General features: G+C 34.2%; 1 protein-coding gene across 3 annotated transcripts in view; it reads right to left on the reverse strand.

Annotated features, from left to right (window-relative positions):
• Window positions 1–566: 566 nt before the first annotated feature.
• LOC149773538 (phosphatidylinositol-3,5-bisphosphate 3-phosphatase MTMR14-like) overlaps window positions 567–24,551 on the reverse strand; it is a 120,046-nt gene continuing 96,061 nt past the window's right edge. Inside the window, exons 17-20 of one of the 3 annotated variants that reach the window (XM_089946406.1) lie at window positions 23,057–23,230; window positions 19,610–19,705; window positions 17,923–18,145; window positions 567–1,344 (exon numbers count right to left, since the gene is read on the reverse strand). In XM_089946406.1, coding sequence (XP_089802532.1) covers window positions 17,962–18,145; window positions 19,610–19,705; window positions 23,057–23,230 — 454 coding nt within the window. In that variant the 3' untranslated portion in view covers window positions 567–1,344; window positions 17,923–17,961. The remainder of the gene's footprint in view (window positions 1,345–17,922; window positions 18,146–19,609; window positions 19,706–23,056; window positions 23,231–24,551) is intronic. The other 2 variants (XM_089946407.1, XM_089946408.1) reach the window with 2 other exon arrangements.

The following is a 24,551-nucleotide window of genomic DNA, read 5'->3' on the forward strand; positions in this document are numbered from 1 at the left end:
AAACATGACAAAATAATATTTTGTGAGGAGATAAAGTGTTACAGGTATATTTAATGAGGTCGGATATATGCCATTGTAAAAAACTGTACATTATTTTCGAAGAACGTTTTGGTGTTAATACATTTTGCTAAAAACAGGGATTTGATGTACTCATTTTCTCAATGTGGCTTATAATAATATAAAGTTTGAAAATATGTTGAGATCGCACGTATTTTTGTAATTCTATTGTTTGGTTCTTGACCTATTAATTACCATAGTGATCAGTAGTGTAGCAATAGTCATTTAAATACTTTCAATTTTGAAAGGATTGCCCTTCATTCATAACCTGTCATAGATTCCATACACTTAAATCTCAACATTTGCAAGTTTTTTTTATTATAGTAATGTCACTTAGATGTACACATAAGGGGAAGGTAATACCTAGGTCAACTTTTTTGAGTCATACTTTTAAAATCTAATTATTCATAAACTATGTAATCAAAATTTATAACAACATAAATGGATGATTTAACAACAAGTTTATTCAAAAACCTCTCTAACTGACCTTTAAAAATAGAAAAGCACAATAAATGTAAAGATTTGTTTTATTTTGCAACTTTGCTTATGTGTACAGTTAAAAACTATCAGATTCCATTTTCGAAGAATTTATGGTTTTGAATACAGTTTAGGCTAGCTGATGCACCCAATAGATGTACTAGTAAACAATCTAACAGAAAGAGCCACTGGCATTTAATATCTCTCTCTCTCTATATATATATACCACATAAATTAAAAATAACATGGCATTTAAAGTGTTGGTATAAAGCAAATTGATATACCAATACTACTGGTATATCAAATTGTGATCCACCCATGGCACAATAATATGAATATATAAACATTATTTCAACTTCATGCCTAAAGATCAATGATGAATTTCTACTCATTAATTAATCATAAATGACATATGAAAATAACTATAAAAGTATTAATAGTCCATGTTTTCTAAATGAAATTAAAATGGTACACAACTTCATCAGAATCCTTTCATTTTTTATATTCCCTTCTCCCATCTTGTGCGTGTGGGACAGAATAAGCAAAATATCTGGAGCCAGTCGACACTAGGCCTATATGTTATAATTTGTCAGTTACATACTGTAGTGATTTAATCCTTTTTTGTTGTTTCTTAAGCTTATTATGTTCTAAAAATCGATTATTAATTATTAAAAATAAAAATGTCCAAATGGTTGCACCCACCCCTCTATTTCTCTCTCTCTGGATTATCGTAGCTTGATATCGGGGCAAATCCATGAAAATACGAGTGCTGGGGATTTTCGCTTGTGTCATACGATGATGTCTCTGGACCTGTGAATGATGGTAAAGTTTAGTCAAATCGTCCAAAGGAGAGAGAGAGAGAGCGAGAGAGAGAGAGAGAGAAATTTTATAGTTTAGAAATGTTAATTAATGCAGAATGATGACTTAGATGAACTGTCAATATATTAAAATATTTTAATGACCTCTTGTTGGTTCTTAATTTCGCTTAGTTTCTATTCCAAGCTAATTTCGATCCGCCAGTATGTGAATGCCTGACAGTTCAGGTTCAGTGTACAAGAAGCTAACCATGTGTTTAGTGCACTACTTTCCAAACAAAAACCATGATTCATGTTTAAATCATGAGTGTGTCTTATATTGCTTTAATAAATGTAAATAAAAATAAAAACTCTAAAAGAAAACAATCAACTTATCCATTTGCATATGTGATTGTGAACAACAAGAAAAATCATAGAACAACATTTTGTAGCGGACACACTTGCAGGGATGTGAGGATTTCATTCACTTGGTCAATACATAGTTCCCCAGAGCATATAATAACTCAATTCAAAGTGCAAATATGTGTATTTTTACGTGATATAAATAAAAGATACGTAATGTATGTATGCTGTATCAATGATAACCACTCGTATATATTTTCCATTAAAAGGAAACTCAGCAAGCCTTGTTTTCTTTTAATGAAACATTTATACAAGTGGTATATCATTAATACAGCATACATACTATTCTATATATATATATATATATATATATATATATATATATATATATATATATATATATATATATATATATATGCCAATAGTATTTAATGAAATAACACTAATACCTTTGAACAGTACACCATATTACCCCATGTGTTTAATAGTCATCTCTGTAGATAAATTAAATTTTGTGCCACAATTTTGTTTCTTCTTTTAGTCAGTATATTCGACATTTAACCTCAACAGGCTTCTTCCTTGCTGCAAGTGCAAGCCACCAACAAAGCCTAGTCTTGTTGTCTGATGTAGAACTAATGTTATTTGTGAAAAACAATTTTTTTCTTTCAGTCTCAAAGACCTTGACCTGAAAATCAATACCCTTCTAGCCAAGTGCAAGCCAACCACAACAGATCCTACTGAAAATTGTGAAAAACTTAAGTTACTGTGCAGAAACATTTTTCTTCTTTGAAGTAACATGATTTTTTTAAAAAAAGATTATAAATGTAACTTTGATCTGACCATTTTGTAGCAGCCTGGAAAATAGTTCATGTGAACAGCCTAAGAACTGACCAAACAATAATATTATTCCACACTAGCACTTTGACATTTGTTTATTTTTCACATTTCCTGTTAATAATTAATGTAGCTCTTCTAAAAATAGGTAGACTTAGCTGACTTCACCTAACATTTATACAGTACTTGCTTATGAGTCCAAATACAAACAACAGAGACCCCAATCTGCCATTGCATAATGCACCAGAAGATCAGGATCTATGTTGCTTCTTCTACTGATTACTCATAACAGTACAGAACCAGACCCGCCAGCTCATTATACAATAGCATATCCTCAACTGTGCAGTTGAACTGGTCTTGTAAGCAAGTATACATAGTATTTTAAAGATGCATACCCAATAGAATGAACCAAATATACTTCAAGTCAAAATGCAAACAACAAAGATCCTGACCTGCCATAGTATACTGTATCTGCAGATCAGGATCTATGCTGTTTGTTCTACTGATTACTCCTGATAAACTACACTCATCCAGATCTGCCAGTACATTATGTGATCGTAAATCTGGGTCTGTGCAGGTTGCAGTTAGACTCATAAAAGAGTATATATGGTATATATTAGGAGGCAACTGATACATGCTTACATCTGTTTAGGTCAACATACAGTTCAAAAGACATCATCATATTTTGTCCCATTCTGCCATCCAGTGCATGTTTTATTTATTTAACTGGTTGGTATTAACAGCACTTGTAACACATTAATGGCTATGCCATGCCCTGGGAGCTAAGTGCATTTCCCAAGGACACACTGAGGCATTTCACATGTGCAGCTATGGAGTACATAAATCAAAATATAAATTATATGTAAGCATTATTGTTTAATATGTCTGCATCAAACAGATTGATAGCTTAAAGAATTTGCACTTAAAATAAATGACGTATTTAGCAGGAGGCTATATAAAGCAAGCAAAATCATATTTTTGACTGGCAAAGTCTGGTAATATAAAATTGTATAACACAGAAGAAGAAAAATAAATGCTGGTAAAAATATAAAAGAAATCTATCAAATTTGCTTGCAAAAGAGCAACTCGACATACTGAGGGAAAAAACCCTGTTACATGATAGTTTTCAAACTTGAAATAATTTTGTTACAAAATATGTAAAATCAATCTGTTACATAAGTTTTGTTTGATAATATGTTATAATCATACACTCAATCCTCAGTCAGAAAATAGCACAATAAAAACAATAGGAAAATAAAAATTTATTCAAGTTATTATCAATCAGATATTGCAAGAATGCATATATGGTTCAGAGAATTAAAAAAAAAGCATGCATTATTTTGTGCCAACTCAATTCAATGGCATCAAGGCATGAAAATCATGTGATTCATGCAATTAGGAACTGGTTTGATAATATATAAATATCATCTTCAATATACAACACTCCCTCACTATAATACTCTTCTTTATAACACCATTCCTATTTATAGGGTGACTATGGTTATAGATCCCATTTCATCATATGCTGGTAAAATTATATATACCCAGTTTATTTCATTATTAAGCAGTCCAACTATAAGGCTGTAAACTATATGACCCCCATGGGCAGCTTTACAATGAGGGAGAACTGCACTTCACAGTGCAAATTAATATGCTGACAGTTTGCCTTCTTTACAGACACTGAGGAGTGATTCCTCCTGTTATGATTTTATAATACATACATGTATAGTTTTCATGCCACAAAACTAAAGTGAGATTATCTCTGCCGAGCAGGCTTGAATTTACTCCTACAAAATCTCTATTTGATGACTTGTTAGTTATTTACATTTTTAACTGCAGAAAAAATCAACAAGAGGCCCAAATGGACATGTGACTGTTCACCTGACTGACATTTAGGCAATCGATCAAGAAATCTGGTTTTGCATACTTTCTGATGTTTAAAGGTTATTACATTTGTTTTCATAAAAAGCTCATATTGGCTGACAGAAGCCACATTAGTTGATAGTAGCCACACTGGTTAAGCAGCCATATTGGTTGACAGTTGCCATAATGACTTACGGAAGGGCATAATGGATGACATTAACCATACTAGTTGTTGTTGTAGGGTTTAATGCCATGTTTCAGCACAAGATAGGCTATACATGGCGGTCAGTATAACTGGTGGAAGAAGAACCCTGGAAAACCCCTTGAAGAACCACCAACCCACAAGAAGCTCATGGCAGGCTTTCTCACACACCCACGTTAGCAGAGCCTGAGACTCAAACCCAAGCTGACAAAGGTGAAATAGCAGTGATTCGGAATGGTGAGCACTATAGACCACTAAGGGCCCTACCATACTAGCTGACAGAAAGGCATCATTTGCGCAAACTCAACAGCTGTTATGTGATGTAAAATTAGATAAACTTCTGCTGACCAGTTTTGGGAAGAAGGCCTTCATGCCAGGATGCTTTCTGTTAATTTGCAAATTTGATGCAGTATACATGTACTTTGATAAGTCATTTAGAGGTTTTCTATTTTTAGAAACAGTGGCCATATTTGATGATTCTTTAGTATCATGTGTTTAAGTCCAATTGGCATTCATGCCAGAAGGCTTTCAGTAAAATTTTGTTCAGTGCTTGCTTAAAAGTTGTTTTTTTAAAAATTCTTGTTTTTTTAGTAATGATGACCATGATTGATGGCGTACTGACGTCATTTATACAAAATTAATAAAACTTAAATACCACCATGCTAGAATTTTTTTTCTGCTGTCAAAATCAGGTCAAATTTTATTCAGCTGTTTTGAGCACTTTTTGAGATTTTTCTATTTTTGGTAAATGTGACCTACTTTACAACAAGTTGGCATAATTTGTAAACATTTTAAAAGTCTTTAATAAAAATGTTTTCTGTGAAATTTGTAAACATTTTGCTAGCAGTTTTTATGCCTTTTTAATCAGTATAACTAATGTTTTGTATTGGCTGCAAGAAGTGATGGCAAATCTTGTAAAAATGTTTGTTTTTTCTCAATGCAAGGATACTTTCTGTTGAATTTGGTCAAACTTTGTTCTGAGATTTTTTAGAAGAATTCAGTGAAAGATTTTTCTTCTTTCAATTTTAGTAATGGTGGCAATAATTGATGGTGGATTGGTGTTATTTATATAATCTTGAAAGTCTCTTAAACCAGTATGTTTTCTGTCAAATTTTGTCTAATTCTACTCAGTGGTTGTTTAAAAGTTATTTAAAGGTTTTCCTATCTGACAACAGACCTTAATAGTAAAAGTGCTAAGGACGGTATGACAGAATGCTCTCTGCTAAATTCATGTCAAAGTCTGTTAAGTAGTTTTTCAGATGTCATATAAAGATTTTTCTATTATTAGTAACAGTGGCCATATTTGATTATGGATTGGCATCATTAGTATAAACTTGCAGGACCTTTATGCAAGGACACTTTCTGCCAAGTGTGGTTGAAATTGGTCAAGTGGGTTTAGAAAAGTTGAAAATAGCATTTGCTGATGCATTCTAAGCAATATGTATCAAACACAAGACCATACTGTAAAATCAAATGGCATTATGGATGGTCAACATCACCTAAAAATCATTATTCTCTCTCTATCTCTCAAAACTGAATGCTTTAAAACATGAATTCATGATAAATCCACCAATAAAAATATTGATAAATAGAAGAGCAAAAGTAGCAATTTTAAATTAACTCCACATTATAGAAAATGCTAGATATGATTCAGATTTTTATTTTCATATGAAAAGAATCTAACAATATACTGACATTATAAAATGAAAGGAAAAAAGACGTGGGCAAAAGGTAGAAAAATATTTATCCTAATAAATTAATACGATGGAATATTATAATATGTAATGTTTAGTTTAACTACCTTAAAAATTCTTCAGAATGCCAAGTCTTGCCTTTTCTGCAAAATCACTTAAGGTAGATCACTGTGACCTACTTTAATAAATATCAATATTAGCCTTGGAAATGAATTCCCTTATCAAGCCTCATAAATGTGCCAGCTAAGATTTGATCAGTGTAACTTACAATGCTATGATGAATGGATCCATTAAGTTTCACAGCCTTTAATGCAACATTGTCAGAAAAACTGTTTGAGCTGAATGAGCTAAAGTGTCGGAGATAAACGCAAACACTTTATTTTCATGCCTATGCTTCCATAACCAATGCTTTGCAGGTGATGTTGTTGTTGTTGTTGGGTTTAACGCCATTTTCAGCACACGATAGGCGTTACATGGCGGCCAGTATTAATGGTGGAGGAAAAACCTGGCTAAACCCTGGAAAGAACCACTGACCCATGAGAAGCTACTGGCAAGCTTTCTCACACAACCACATTGGCCTTTGCAGGTGAAACAAAAATACAAGTGGAAAGCAAACTTTTCAGCAAATTATGTTTCTCTGTGAATACTTACCCAATCACATTACATGTACATTAGGAATATTAGCCTTCTACCTCTTAAATGCAGCCTTACTAAAAGACAAAATCGTCTCATCCTGTCTCAAATAAGCAATGGGCAATAACTCTTGCCCATTTCCTCCCCTTGTCACTGCCAGGTGTCACTAGTTTTTAGTTGAGTGAGATACTAATGAGGATGAATGCATGGTGGGATGGTTGGGAGGGTTTTTAAGTAATGTGATTGGGTAAGTATTCTCCGAGAAACATAATTTACTGAAAAATTTGATTCTTCATCAAATATGTTCCCCAATCATATTACATTAGTAGAATAGGTAACAGGAGGGGATGCTGAGCATCTGTCCTCTATCTCAGGTATCTTTTCTTGGGAACGACAGATGGATACCCCATCTCACTAGCTTGCTCCTGAAGGCAGACGGTGAACATTCTGATGTCCGACATTGTCAAACTGCTAGTTGGTGTGCTAGGTGTATGATCAGCCAGGATACAGGCAGTATACAAAATAGTCTGGCTGCCACCAGTAATGGCTGCTCCAAAGGCTTGGCTGGACTGACAGATTTCTCACTGGACTCTCAGGCATAACCATGTTAAGTTGCCCATGGTGCAGCTGTCATTGGGATCCCCATATGATCTGTTTAGCTGGATTATTTCAATGAAAAGGTCCCCATATTGGAATGGCTGAATGGTTGGTGCTGGCTGAATGGCGGACAGTCAATAATGGTGGGGCAGTATTAAGAATCAGACTGAATGGCCCCATGCACCATGCACCTGACTTACAGGTCCAAAGGCCATTTTTGGTCATGTAGGGGGGACTTACACCCATTGGGCTGCCTAAAATTGGGGGAATACTCCCCCAATTAGTCAGAAAAAGGTGTAGGAGAAAGCAAGGAATAAAAATGGGTAATATTTGCCCTGATGTCAGGAGTTGCATCGTCGTCTCATGTAACAGACAAGCATTTGTTCGAAAGATGGTTGTAACCTTTCCACATCATCTTTCCCTTGCTGCTGCTGATGTGGCTGTGGCCAATGGTTGCACCTGATGAACTTTCCTGTGGGAGGGGAAACCAGTATGTCCCAAAAGACTCACAATCCAGGTTGGCTCGAGACCAATGCTGAGGGCAACAATGATTTCATTCCTCAATTTAGCCCATCATTCCTTCCCATTAGCTGCCGTTTGGATCACTAAGGCCCAAATGTCTTCTGACCATGTGTTACATATACTGTATGGAGTCAATGTACATTTTGTACATACTAAACTGGAGTCATGGTTATCCTCCCTTGCTTTAAATTTATTTGCACTTTAAGCACTTAGATGGCATTCCAACTGAAACAACACAAGAAAAACAAAGCATAAAACTAGTAATGCAGTACATTACAAACTTGTTAAATCACTGTCGTTACTAATGTAAAAGTTAACAAAAGTGACATGTTATAAGTCTATAGCCATGCTAAGAACTGATGCAGAATGCCACATTAACTGATGCAGAATGCCACATTAACAATTCTATGACAACAACACCAAACAAAAAAACTAAGCATAAATTAACAATACAGCATATTAAAACTTGATAATATATTCTTCATTATGAATGGAGTAAGCAAAATAAAGTCATGTCAATTTGTAATGACCTTGCATGAGGTCAGTGACAGAGTGTATAATGTAGTTTAAATACACAAAGTTCCTAAAGGCGATAAAATAACTCACATTTGGCAGAAATTGCAAAAAATAATGTATACAACCGTGTGCAAAATGATTAATCCACACAACAGATCCAAAAGGAACATTAAATGGTTCAATTAAAACACAAAAATGGCTTGGATTGTCAGAGATTAAGCAGTACATTGTTACTATTACAGCAGCATACCTGAAAACTAGCAACACCTGGTGGCAGCAAGAGAAGGTAATGAGAAAGAGTTATTGCCCTTTGTCTACATAACAGAAAAAGACACTTTTCATCTTTTATTAGGGCTTGATTTGCAAGGTAATAGGTTAATATTCCTTACATAATGTGACTGGTGAATGTATTTGAAGGAGAAACACATAAACACAAGCAATATTGAACATGTCATATATGTCAATTAATTATTCATTATTTAAACTTTATCAAATTATTAACCTTATCTCCCTTTAAATGATAAAAATTATCAACTGTTAGCCATATACATAGTAAATCATGCATAATCTTATATGGCAATGGTTTTGCCTTGTTAGTTTTATCCAAAATATAATTCTATTGTCAATATTGAATATTTTACCTTTGTACAGTAAATCACGATATTTTTACCTTCATAATTTTTTTTGTGCAAATGCAGTGAAAGAATGAAGTTAGTAAACAATTTATTAATAGTAATACAGATATAGATGAGCTTTACTGACAAAAGCAACCAATCAAACTTTAAAGTGACAAATGCAATGATATCCTAGCAGGACATACAGTATACATACAAACATAAATTCAAGGCGGATAAGAATATCTATATACTGGCAAACAAATTTATCCAACTTACATCCAGACTGCAAGATAAAACTTAAAGCTCTTTTGATACCAGAAGTGTTGCTGAAATACACAACAAAATTTCTGAAATCTAATGCCACTAATTACCTCAAATACTGCAAATTCATTTATTTTCATAGGCATATATAGGTGTTCGGAAAAACTATATTTTTGTCACTGCTGGAATTCACGGATTGAGGAATTCCTTTTGTTCTCACAAAAGGATCATAGTTCATTGGGACTTTGAATTCAGTTTGTAGCAAGCAAAATAATCCATAAAAACTGGTATCCTATGGTTTGAACTCACAGTATTCCTCATTCACTTAAGACTTTTTCATATCATTCTAGATACAGATATTTCATTATCATCACTTGATCCTAAAAAAAGGACATTACACCAAGTTTCAAAATTATATTCTTATATTCTTGCAATGTTCTTAACTCCTCAACATATTTCAGACTATCTTTAAATGGACTATTTTCTGGTGTCAAGACTTTTATCTCCAATATCCTGCTCTTTTAAAAATAACTTGACACTGACTAAGATAATTTGAAAATTAATACAAAAATAGATAGATATATGCAGTCTACTAGGTTTTATCCAACTGCCATTTAACCAAGAAAACTGCATAAAATAGTACTTCACATCATACCTATCCCTCAATGTCACAAGTAACAAGGTCCTTAAACACTGATTGCAGCAGAAGCCAGGGCATGAGATAGTGAGGGAAACAAATTTTGGAGAATACTAATGTGTGTGAGGGGAGGGGTGTCTGGGAGTGGGGGGGAGGGGTAGCTATCCACTTTCAATGATAAATGATGATCATAATCTTTGTCCATAACAAATATTCCTATAATGGACTTTTAAATATTAATCTATATTAGATCTTAAAAGGTCAATTAAAGTTAATAAACTGATGACAGACTTTTCATATAAATCAAGCTGACATGCAGTACCCACAAATTTGTGTATCAGTCAAGTCTGAGTTGCCTCCCTTTCTGCATCAAAAGCATATATTTCCCATGTTAGCAAACACAAATGAACTAACCTTCATAGCTAGAATTTAAATTGTAAACCTGCAGAGCCAAACCCATCATTATGTTCAAACCAGTTCATTTCCAAAGACAGTGATTTTAACTGTCACCATGCAATGTAAATAACCCCATTTCATTTGCACTCATAAACATATGGAAAAGGAAAGAAAAGACATGTACATTTTATTGGAACTTGCAAGTTATCATCAAATGTATCAGATAAAACTTTGAAGCACAATCAACAAATTAGCAAAGTGCACTCTCATGCACGGAATCCATTGTCTTCATCTGCATAAGAAATGCTTTAATTATATTCAATCTTAATTCATTAACCCAATGTTAATTATCCTGGCCAAATTGCTCTACAATCTGATGCTTACATCCCTCGAGGTGACAATAATGAATAACTGACATGTGTTCACAACAGAATGGTCAAGGAGCATTATGGTTATACTTCTCAATTACTTAAGTCTGATTACCAAAATGTAAACAAAACATCAGTGGTAAACAATGAACTCTGTCTTATAGTAAAACTTGCTTATTTGACGGTCACCTTTATCTGACAATATCGAGTCCAACGAACTTTGATGGATAAATTGGATCAGACCGTATATGATTGATCCATACATGATATGAAGGACACACAAGGACAGTAAGACAGAATGTAGACATATAGATTGCTACAGGGTATATGTATGGATTACACCATACATAATCTGGGAAACAAAATTTCCTTTGGGGCAAAAGAATATTAAGGAAGCAATACAATACTTCACACTTATAATTAAATAATAGTTACGTGTTAGTTTATTAAACATAATTTACAGCAACATTAATATCCACCATATCTTACATTTGTACAAGTTAGAATTTATTTTACTCTGAGATATGATTGTGGCAGCAATAATTGTTTCTAAACTATGAAAATTGATTAATTTTATAAATGCCATCTTGATCCAGAGGAAGCTGACTGGGAAACTGAACATGCTCTCAGCAGATTTGAGCTTGTGCCAAAATATGACAACATAATACAATTATTATTATAACATACCATAAAATAAAAAATGGGATGTTTTCTTGAAACAGCATAACATTTATTTTTAAAAATGAAGAATGTTTGTTTTCTTGTTATCTTTGCTTCCACATTAAAGCAATATGCCAATAAATTCATACTAAAGAGGAAACCTCACTAAGTCAATGGGACTTTTGTGCACACTTTGCAGCATCATACAAGTTTTTTCTTGTTATATATAAACTAGAAGATTTGTCTCATCAACAACATAAAACAATAACAAAAGGTACATGATTTATGTATACCCACAATTAATAAATTGTAAATATATGTTTTTAATCCATTTTAATTATTTGTCATACTATAAATATATATGTTTTCTGTAGTTATTATATAAATATTAGAAGTTAAACACCACTTGTGGGTCTTATAGCTTTAATTACATCAATTGCACTTTTAAAGAAATCTAGGTGGCTAATCACTAGGGACAAGTACCTTTTATTTCCAGACACTTGTCAAAAAAATCTCACATTATATTATTACAAATCTGCACCTACTTTATCACCATGAAATCAATACTTTGCATCGAGTCAATCTCTGATGTGATTTTTGAAAGCCTGTGCACAAACGTCCCTAGCTTTAAAGTTGGCAAACCCCGTATATTAAGATTAAAATGTTACTGATGAATTAAATACAAACATTTACTCCTTATCTGTCAAAACTTATAAAACAGCAAATATTCACATTTACCATGCCAGCATGAGATAATGTGAGATTGACCTTGGCAATGACAACCAAATTCTTAAATCTAGTTGATTACATGTGCTACGAAAACTAATGTTCTTTGCATCTTGATCTATATTTCATCACCGACTATCATCATTTATTTAATACTGAAAAACCCCTATGCAAAGACACTGTATATCAGGGTAGGTCAAATTCTGTTTGGATTTTTTAAAGAGAAAGTTATGCATTGTTTTTCTACTTTTATGCTTTTCTATTTTTAGTAATAGCAGTCATATCTGATGGCAGACTGACATCATTTGCACAAGTTGAAAATCCCTTCATGCCAGAATGCTTTCTGTAACATCTGGAAAATCCTGTATTGTGGTTTCTGACAAGTCAATTAAGAATTTTCAACATGATCTGCATACTTTAAAAGAATTAAAACACTAAAATGGTTTCTCTGCTAACCAGTTTCTGAGAAGTCATTTAAATTTTTCAAATATGTTTAGCAGTGGCAACCATTTTTGATGGCACATTGGCATAATTTGCATAAAACTGAACAGATTTCATAATAAGACGCTTTCCATCAAATTTGTGGCAAATTATATTCAGCAGTTCTGGAGTAGTAATTTAAAGGTTAGCATTTTAAATAAAAATGGGTTTATTTTATGTTGAAACAGCATCATTTGTACAAATTCAAAAAGATTTCAAGGTACGATGTTTTCTGTCAATATTTGTGAAAATTCATTCAGTTGTCATTGAAAAAAAATCATTCTAAAAGTTGTTTTATTTTTGGTAATGGTGTCCATTTTTAATAACAGATTGGAATCATTTATATAAACTTTAAAGTTGTTTATGCGAGGATGCTGTTTGCCAAGTTTGGTTGAAACTGGTCATGTGGTTGTTCAGGAAGAAGCTGATCATAGCAATTACTGACGGATAATGGATATTTTTATATTTTTGACATGGCAATCAAATATGACTGCAGATAGCATCATTTGTAACAAGTTTAAAGGTCTAAATACCATGATTCTTTCTGTAAAATATGATCAAATTTTGCTCACTACTTGGAGACAAAGTTGTTTAAAATTTGTTCTATTTTTAGTAATGGTTGTCATATTTGATAGTAGACTGGCATCATTTTACACCAACTTGAAAGACTTTGATGCCAGGATGTGAAACGATGCATAAAAAGGCCATGAACCTAGTCCACTTGGTTTATGGCCTTGTGAGCAAAATATCAAGAACATATTGGAAGAAAACTTTTTCCTAGAAATTTAAAAAAAGACAACAGTGGCCACATTTGATGATGCAACACAAAATGATCAAGCACCAAAAGAAAAATATAAAGAACTCTACTGAGCACAAATTCTGAATTAAAACATTAAAAATTAAAAAATGATACAGTGAATTCACTCAAGTCTGACATCTCTGTCAACCAAAATCACTTGAAACTTAATCTTGTTACTGCTCACATATTTTGTTTTTAATTTTAATAACTAAAGCTGTAGGCCCAAAAATTCCCTGAAACTATTCCATTCTGAAAATTGAAATAAATATTTGGTCCCAAATGTCAATGTTATATTAATGAAACCCACAAAACCAAATTAATGGATATGGTCAGCCAGTGGTCATTAAACAGGGCATGTGGTCAGTCAATGGTCATTAAACAGGGCATGTGGTCAGCCAATGGTCTTTAAAGAGGGCACATGGTCATCAAATGATTTCTAAACAGCCTAATGACATAAACAGAAAAGTAAAACCAACACTTAAACATGGATCCTATGAAATCCAAGTTACCACATTTATCTGACCAATGAAATTTTTACATTTACTTGAATATAAGAAAGAAACTGGGTAACATCTTATTCTTGGATAAAAACAATGAACCCCAGTAATGTGAAAACCCCTTAAAACCAACAAAATCATTTGGGTCCAAGGGATTTTGGTCTTGAAACAGTTCAATTTGAAGTAAATAAAGTGGATATAAAATCATATTAGTATGGTCTTCTTCATTTCATTAAAGAAAAATTTTCTAACTTCAACCGACTTCTGCCATTTCTTGGCTGCCATGTCATTTCAACCAAATGAAATATTTGTAACTTGAACTTGAAAACATATCCACTTGCTTGAAACAATTTCATTCCATTAGGAAAAAGACATCAGAGTAAGTATAGTCCAACTAAAGCAATTAGACATTAATTTGTGGAAAAGTACCAATATGGGCTACCATGTGAGTGAGATATTCCAAAAAATTCGGTCTCTAGTTCCTGTCAGTCAACTAGAGAATATGTTATACAAAGAAACTGAATAGTGAATGTAGAATGGATCTAAAGATGCTGAATGACTTTTTCCTGGAATCTAATGTTACTTTTGCTACTGATCCTGAAATCATTACTTATATATCCTTATATATCATCAACTCTTGGATTCAGCGGGTTTTTTTTTTCCAAGGCAGGTGCTTCCAAGGAACGTGGCCTGCAAATTTTCACATAATGGGTACAGACAAGTTGTCTATGTCTCTTCTGGAAATCTAACTCATGTTAGTTGCTGCCCATTTATAGGGCCATATGTGAAAGAGAAAAGAGATTTTGTTCCACTGTGACAATATCAGTAACGCTAAGATAAAATGTTGATCTAAGTCGCCCATGATAATGAAATTGCTCAGGTTTTTAACTTGAATTTCAGCTCAATATTTGGCGAGATTTAAGGAGAATATGTCCCAGGAAAAAATAACCTAACTGCAGATGCTGTCTCTTCTGGCATCTGGCAGAGAAAACTCCTCATCCATGCCCCGCCCTTGAGCAGCTGATACTTTACTAAACAAAACTATGGACCAGTTCCTGCAAGCTGCACATAAACCACATACAATTTTTTAATTTGTTGGGTTATAAAGCCTTCAGACAATTCCTGGTCATGTCGTACCACTGGGACTGCAAATGTGATCTACCTTCAGTACTCACTGATAAAGATGTCCTGGTGGAGTTTGTTGCTGTTGTTGTTGTTAGGTTTAACGCCATTTTCCAGCACAAGATAGGCTATACATGGCGGCCAGTATAAATGGCAGAGGAAGAACTCAGGAAAACCATGGAAAGAACCACCGAGAAGCTACTGGCAAGCTTTCTCACATACCCACATTGGCCGAATCCGAGACTTGAACCAACGCAGATAGGTGAGATGGCAGTGATCCATAACGGTGAGCGCTTTAGACCACTTGGCCACCAGAGTTTGTTGCATATTGCTACAAGATTATTCATATTTAGTAAACATCAAGATGTACTTGTGTGGCATGAAATATTTCCATGTCAAATTGGACATATATCATCCCCCTGATGGTGCATTATATTCATGCTGTCCAAGACTGCAAATGGTATTAAGGAATGTTAGGACCACTAGCACAAGGTTACCCATACCCTTCCATATATTGATGCACAAGTGTCCTGTGCTTGCAAATGGTTTCTTTGGTCCCTCGGAGGATGGTATACTGCATCTCCATTAGCTTTCTTTGCTTTCTTATGCTACAGTGAATTTTCTGTTATACCAACCACTGATATGGAGTACTTGCATATCCATGAAGTCAACATTGCTGGATATGTCTAGTGCAACTGAGGGCTTCAAAATCTGATCAATTCTGATATGGGGTGCGGAATAAGCTTTTTCCAGTGGATAACTGTACTTTCCCCATATAAAGAATTATCTAGCAATCTGCAGCAGTGTCGACTGTGTTAGGCCTCCCAATCTGTAATTTACCACAGATGGTATTAATCCACTTTCTAGATCAGTTATTCTGGAAAGGTTATATCTGCTCCTACATGTACCAGGCTATCCAGACCATAAATTCAATGACCACACATTAATGCAGTTACTGAGGACAACCTTATTATTATGCTGGGCCAATGGACTTCCGATTCATACTTGTGTTATATCAGGACCATTTTACACACACATCGACCATGTATGGATCTACACATTCCACAATACTACTGACAGTTTGATCTACTTGGATCATGTTCACTTTTCATTGTGACGAAGTGTTTGTGCACTAATTTAGGGTTAGTATATACTGTGTGTTCAGTGTATTCCTTTGTGATCATTGTGTTTCTTTGGATGGATGTATTCCTTGGAAGTTAGCTATTTTGCTAGTATTTCAGTGTTCTTTGGAAGTTCTCTTTATGGAGCAGGATCATCAGATTCTCTGTGCAATGTATTATGTACCACTAGTGTTTGTACCCCATCGTTGCATCATCTTTTGTTTATTTACTATTAGGCACTTGTCACTCCTATTTGACACATAAAGTTCAACCGATCTAGTGACTGTGCACAACAGGTCTGTTTCTTGCCTATCTACATCATTTATTTTACTCAGTCAACTTTAACTGTGGCTGTTTAGTGTCATTTTGTGGCAACTGTACAATTCTTTGGGACATCACGTCCTTGCTGATAACTATACCGAGTGTTTATAGTCTTCTTTACATTTTAGGCACTGACCACAAACAGGGAACATCACTTGCAGTTCAGAATATATATGCTTTGTTGCATTTTTCTTTTATGACACTCTTGCAGATTATTGTATATCATCACTGCTTCCAAATGCTATATAATTATATAGTGATTACATTCTTGCTATCGCCCATAAATGCTATAATTTAAATATGAACAGTGAACACTCTGTGAACATCATGATTGGTGTCTTAATTATCCTAATAATTTCCTCAGATTCATAATTGTTTATGTTTATAATTTAATGTGTTACTACTTTCCAGGTTTGCTTATATGGTTTGTCATTGTCCAGCTGATATTAACATAACTGTGGGTACGTAACACATGCAAATCTGTTTCTACGAGCTCTGCACCGCATACTACTCAAGTAATTCCTTTCGCACCATGCAGCATCATTTAGGCATTCTGTCCCATATCCACTCAACTTACAGACGTAACAAGTCATACTGACTCTGCCTCAAACATTGGCAATGCTGCCTTGAGAAATATGTCATTAAATAAAGTCATGGTGATTCTGTCTTGCAGTGTACATCAGCTCTTTGGTCTTGACAAATCTGTCATTCATTAGTACTGGCAATTTCTGCCTTCATAGAAACTATATGCTATTCTACCAGCTTACTGCAACTAACTTCATGCAGTGGAGGGTGAGATCCAAGGAATGCCAAAGATATATAAATATGTACTGTTTAATATTTATATAACAACTGTTTTATTAAAAGTTTTGCATTGAATAATTCTCTCTTATTTCTTCTTATGCTATAATGTATCGTATGTACAGTTCACCTGTCTGTCATTCGATCTAGCTGTACATGGGTAGTGAATGAACTGAATGGTTTCAGTTCTCATTCCACCTATCCATCATCCAATTTATTTTATAGTGTGTAAACTGAGATGTAAATCAGGTTATAAAAAAAATATTTTTTATATGCATAGTTATCTTCATGCAGATGTATATACCGGAACAATTGTCATGAGTATCGGTAATGTTGGGTCTGAGATACTGATGGGATAATGAAATTCTGAGAGGGTTGTGAATAAACATGAATGACCTCCTGCATCTGAGGCAGATGCTCTAACTACTAGGCCACAGGAGTGGCCAAATAAACAGGTAAAATGCTACTTTGCTGGCAAGGAGATAATCAACCAATGTCTTGTTATCGACTAAAGCATGAGAAACAAAAATAAAAAATTTGAATTGCACTTTTGTAATACAGAACCAGGCTTCCAGAGACATCATGGGTGTAAAAAAAAAAAAGCTATTTGAAAGATTTTATGCCCACTTTCTCTGCAAAATGGTCAAAAAGGTTTGATACAGCTGACGTTTCCTTGTATTTCTGTTTGCGTGTGATTTTGTTGGAGTAAGCATTGTTGAAAAGCCGTCGAATTATATCTAGTTTTTCTTTTCTTGGAGTTAGTTCCGATTCAGCGGCCTCTTCACATCTGAAGTATAAACAATCAAAAACAGACTATTAAAAAATCCTGAAATTTGTATAAATACACCAATATCAATACTATACACAGAAAAATAAAGGGAACAGCTATGATGAAAAGGGTATACCCTAGTGTGTTCTGCATTTGTGAGCAGGCAAGCTAACTTCACTGACAAACTACAGCAAAGTCTATGTTCCAAAATTTATTTGAGATACATATAATAAACTCTTCATTAATCATTTATCAGAAAAGTGTGTATAGGGCAGTTCTAGAAACATCTTAACCATTTCACAATTTAAAACTCTTTTTAAGGCTCATTTAGGGTAATACCCATCATGAAATGGGTAACTTACCAAATCTAGATTTCATTTGCATTTAAAATTCATTCTAAACTCATGTTATTTACACACTGTATGCATTCCATTCATCTTTGCATTTCAGGTATCATCTTGTCTTCTTTTTCTGACTGACGGTCTTGGAAATATTTTCTGATTTTGCATTTTGATTCATTTAGAACAAAATGGACATGTATTTACCAAAGCCCCCCCCCATTTTTGACATAATTAAAGGGAAAGAACTACTGTTGTAGCTTGCCTTTCTAAATGAGCCTTAATAAAACAGAAAATGCATAAAATGCAAAATGCAGCACTGAATTTACAAACAAAAATATAACTGCAACTGCAATAAATGTAAAATACATCTGAAAGTATGCATCAGCACAGTTTATATTTTATTTATTTTCATTGAAGTAAAAATTATACAGATATAATTGGTGATGATGTCATGACATCAATGGTGGCTGTTTTGTCTGCCTCGACAAGAAAATATGATGGCTTTTATATAGTGAAAAATTGTCAATCAGTGTAAAAGAACCTGGTCCCAAATTATCATGCAAAATTGTTTTTGACTGAAAATTCAGTGTAAGTCGGAAAAATAATTGATTTTATAATCTATTCAAGAAATGCTTTCCCACATCTGTCTGTTTTCACCATCCTACACTCTGAATTTTAAATTTGCATTCAATATTTCATCATTTAATTCATTCATTTTGCATTTCATTTGCATTTATTCTGCATTTCATTTGCATTAATTATGCATTTCATTTTTGTTTCAAGTGTACAAAATACAGGGTCTCTATATCTTAATCTATGCTACTTACAAACATATACTTAAATTATAAATATAACGAATCCTAACAGACAACTAGGGTCCCCGGGTTGGCAAGTGGTCTAAAGCACTCACCTTTACCAATCATTGCCATCTCACCTATGACAGCTTGGGTTTGAGTCTCAGTCTTGTTTAATGTGAGTATGTGAAAAAGCTGCCAGCAGTTTCCCACAGGTTGGTGGTTCTTACTGGGGTTTCCCTGGGTTCTTCTTTCACTGGTTATACTGGCTGCCATGTATAGCCTATCTTGCACTGAGAAATGGCGATAAATCCAAAAACAACAACAACAAAGAATAAGTAACTTACGAGTTTAACCATGGACTACTTGCACTGGAGCTGTACTGGGAACCGCTAGATGGGCCACTAGAACCCCCCATGATGGGCAGAGATATAACTTGCCAACTGAAAGTAAACAGGCATATTGAATGATAAAAATGTACAATATGCTAAAACCCAATTTATAGCTCGATTAAACTGAAGATTTGTTATAAGATGGCCTCAACTGTAAAGGGGAGAATGTTTCCCCTTAGGCTGGATAATATTCATATTTTCAGATCCAATCCACTGAAAACTTCAAAAGTAGTTGCATTAACATAATTCTGAAATATATTAATCCAGCCCTAAAACCTCACAAGCATAAAGATTTGTGAATATGCACATCATTAGATGATGACCATCATATGTGTCATATTTTGCAGTGATCTATTAAAAAACAAAAGCAAGATAAGTTGTGTTTCATAAGATTCAGTCTCACAATGCCATGAGCTACAAGAAAAAAATGGTAATAACTTAAAAAAACAAGTGTGCCACCATGAAGAATCAACAATAAATACATCTACAGATGATGGCCATAACAATTACTAAGTTTCAAAGTGATATATACATGTTGCGAGAAAAGTTGCATTCACAAGGTTCTTCCTTGCATTGCATTCAGCAGCAAGACATAAAAGGGCAATAACTCTGGCATAAGTTGGGAGAACACGGAAATTTGTGGAAATGCACATCTTCAGATGATGCTCACAATATCAACCAAGTTTCAAAGTAATTCATCAAAAGCTGGGATTAGTTGCACTCACATAATTCTGTCCATGGCAAGATAAAAAGGGCAATAATTCTAAAACAAAACATTGTGGAAGACCAATTTCTGAAAATTGCATGTGTGTGTAATTGATGGTCATGGTAGGTACAGTTTCATGTTAATCCACTCTTATTTTAATATCTTCATCCGTATTTGATTGAACATCCAAGGTCGATGCTAGGGGTGATTCAGGCAAAATAGTCCCCCTCAAGTCTGTCATGCCATTAAACACAGAAAAAGGCAAAGTTCATCTTTCCTTGCCTTGATTTCTCTTCATTTCCCCACACCTTGCTTGTGTATAAAATTGAAGTAAAACATCAACTTCTGTTTCATTTTCTATTTAGAGCAGAAGGTACAAAGTTTTAGAAAAAGATGTTTTATGCTCTGCACTCACTTCTGGTGATAACCTAATGATGATAAATGTCAGAAATGACATTTTTATCTATGGAATAACTATGAAAATGCACATATGATCATTGAAAAACAAGAGATATTTGATTATTTTTTAAATAGCTCATCTGCAAGTGAATTATGACTGTGGATGGTTTAAATCCATTAATCACTTTATCCAATAATTCATAATCATATTAAAAGATCACTTCTCCTATGAAAACATTGGCCAATTTTGTCTGTAACCTATTTTTGACCCCATGCTTATGTGACCATCCATTCTATAAAAAAAAACAGCAATAGCAAGATTTCAATGTGGGAGCCATGCTGGTTGCCTGAGCAGAATCATTTTCATTTAGGATCATCTAAACCTTGGGAAGAATTTGTGTAAAATGTCATAGCAATCCTTCAAGTAGTTTAGGAGGGATAGCAACATCAAACTTGTGCTAATCAAAAGACTGATAATGGAAAGACTGATAATGGAAAAACCATCGACAATGGACAATTTCCATCCCTTAAGTCCTTCTGGTTTATGACCAGCAGAGCTAAAACAAATTGCAAATGCATGGTTGATTTGTCAACTTCAGGTGATGACCATAATATTTACCCCGTTTTATGGCAACCATCAAAAACTGGGGGACTTGGGGACTGGTTGTTTTAATACAATCAAACCCACTTATTTCGACCATGGTTATCTCGAGAATCTTTGCATGTCAAGCATTTTGGTCTGATTGCAAAAATTCCATAATTGTTATGCTCATTCTTCCCCACATATCTCAACCCTTGCTAAGTTGACAACCCCGTTATGTTGGGCATAAGTTTTGGTGTGGTGTCTCTGAGAAATTTTACAAGAAATGATCCAGTATTTCCACTATTACCAGGATGCTGCAACAGCATGGATGAAAAAAGTTGGTACAAGACCAAATTTTAATGGTACAAATGCTAATCAATCAATCTCAAATTAAGTTGCAAACAATACTTTAAAGTAAGAAAATGTTTCTGACCTTTACAGGAGATGCGTTCAAAATGGACAGCATCACAAGGCAATGCCACAACAACATAGTTCATTGTAGACAGAATTGTGAATTTTATCTTATCTGTAACTCAGTAAATTATCAGTTCAACATCAATAAATGCAGATAAAAATACCTAATTTGTTTCACGTGATAAATTTAAAATGAATTAGATATTTTTTAGCTACATTGCACAGTGCTGAACTGAAAATTTCACGAAGTAACCAACTTAATCCATACAGAATTAACAAATTTGGTTCAGAGTTCACTTATAAATTAAATAGTTCCTATGTTTGGTGTGAGTGAAAGCATTAAACTTCAGCACGGCTTGATCACATTACTTACAGACATCTCTAAACAGAAACCGTCAAACTTCCAAACCAAGGCCATCTCCAGCAAACAAGCAAGTGGTTTTTAATTTATTTAGAACAAGAGTAGATAAAAGCACCAATGGTATAACAAAAATCCATAGCACCCTGTATATTTTTAAACAATTTTTTAAACCTCCAACTTAATCTAGATAACCAGGTTTAACTGTACTATAATGTAATGTTGACTTTTTTCAACATGAACATTTTCCATATGTGTAAATAATGTTAATAATGTTAACAGTATTCACCTAAAAATCTGCAACTTAAAAAAAAGAAAATCAAGGCATATTAAAGTTCATGGAATGTATAAATATTCAACAACCTAAATTTATTCTCAAATAAGTTCTATGAAATCCGTTTGTCTACTTTCTCACCAAGGTTTAACAGAGGTACATTTGGCAATTGTATTGGGCCTAAAGAAATATGCAACCTCTGAACATTCATGAAAAATACCATCTTAACTTATTTATGTTGAGTGCAATTGCAAAATGCACAGACCCAGATCTGCCATCACATAATGCTCCAGCAGACCTTGGTCTATACATTTTATTAAGAGTATTTAGTACAACAAACAACATAGACCCTGATAAGATGATGCATTAATTATCAGCAGATCAGGGTCATTTTTGCAGATGGACTTGATTTATACTCAAGTATATAAAGTGGGACCTGGATTTTCTGAGGATAGCACACTCAATATAAATCTCTGTGGTCCAAGGTTTGAGTTGACACATGTTCAGACTAACTGCTGTCCTTTGTTGATTTGTGGGCGTTGCCCTCTGGGTCCACCAGTTTCTTCCACTTAAAAGACCACTCCTTTTGAGCTGTTATCCGTTAACTGATGAATTTTCCTAAAATCTGCATTACTGAAATAGAATAAACTAAATAAAGTATTTTGTACCTTCCACATGAAGGAGAAGGGGATTCTGTCACATTTCTACGTGGTGATCTCCCTTGAACTGGCACATCCAAAGGACTAGATGAATGTGATAAAGGCAAGTTGTGTGCTGGCTCCATTGAAAGAATTCCAGAACTGTTGCTTGAATGTCTCTGCCTGTAGGAGCCACTACTGGGACTGAAAGCATACAAGCTAGAAAAGTGTTTATTGAATAGGAATACCCCTCCCCCTTTGTAATATATAAATGCTTTGACCTAACCGAAAAACAGGACCATGGTGTGACAGATGGACAGATGGAAGAATGGATAGGTTATATGTCCCACTGGTGACGTGTTATACACTTATTACAATATCTGTAGCTGTATAGATTTGATAATAATGACATTCCTCACTAAGATGATGAGTAAAAATAAATATGGAACTCCCTTATTACAATGCTATCGATGGGAGCAATAGAACATACCACTTTATAGCCAGACTGCTTGATAATGAGACTGCCATACCTTTGTGACAAAGTACCCATATTAGTTACCTGAGCATGTTCAGTCAGTGTTTAATCGATGCGTATTAGAAAGAGTACTGAAATGAAAGTGTCTGTCTGACTGTGACATGTAATGGTTCTAGCTTGAACTGATAAATGAAATAAAAATCCACCCAAAACAGAACTATTAACTTAAAGTCCCATATTTTTATTCAATGATAGTTCTTAATATCATGCATTCTTTCTTATGTCCAATCATACTCAGCAGAATCAGATGTAACTTCTGATGTTTGATTAAACAGCCCATTGATTAAAACTGAAAGTTTAAATTGGCAAGCAAGTTCTTCTATTCCTGAAAAAGTTCAGGCCTGACCCTAAGATGGACAGTAACTGAGACAGTTGTTTCTAGATTCCTGCTTCCTAACTGGCTCATACAATTTAATGCATATGGAGGTGGGGAGAGGAAGAGTCGTAAGAAGACAAGTGTCATAATTGTCTCACCTATTACACATAAAACAGCATTCTAGACTACATTTACAGCAACCATGCCATTATACTGAAGGCTGGGTAGCTTTGGGAAATACATCCAATTGAGTTCCAGGTTGTTAGTGATCTTTTTAGTTGACATATTTTACTTATATGACCTAAAGGCATGTAGCATATTATGCTCTCAAACAGCAATCTTAATAAACACCCTGTAAATAAAGCCAGATAAATACACATTTTATAACATGTTCATTTTCTTGCCAGAGGCATTAATAACTTGTTTTAACCTCCAATATGTCTGACATGTTATTGGAATTCAATACTGACCACTCCAGTGGCCTAGTGGTTGAAGTGTCTGCCTCAGATGTGGGAGGTTGTGGGTTTGAACCCTGGTCAAGTCATACCAAAGACTTATAAAAAAAATGGTACTAACAACTGCCTTGCCAGGCTATCAGCATTAAGAGGCTTGTAATAGGACTGGTCAACATGATGTCAGAATAATGTGACTGGGTGGGACATCATGCTACATGT

Source organism: Sinohyriopsis cumingii, unplaced genomic scaffold (genome assembly GCF_028554795.1).
Source record: "Sinohyriopsis cumingii isolate HCF-2022 unplaced genomic scaffold, ASM2855479v2 utg000646l, whole genome shotgun sequence".
NCBI classification, from domain to species: domain Eukaryota; kingdom Metazoa; phylum Mollusca; class Bivalvia; order Unionida; family Unionidae; genus Sinohyriopsis; species Sinohyriopsis cumingii.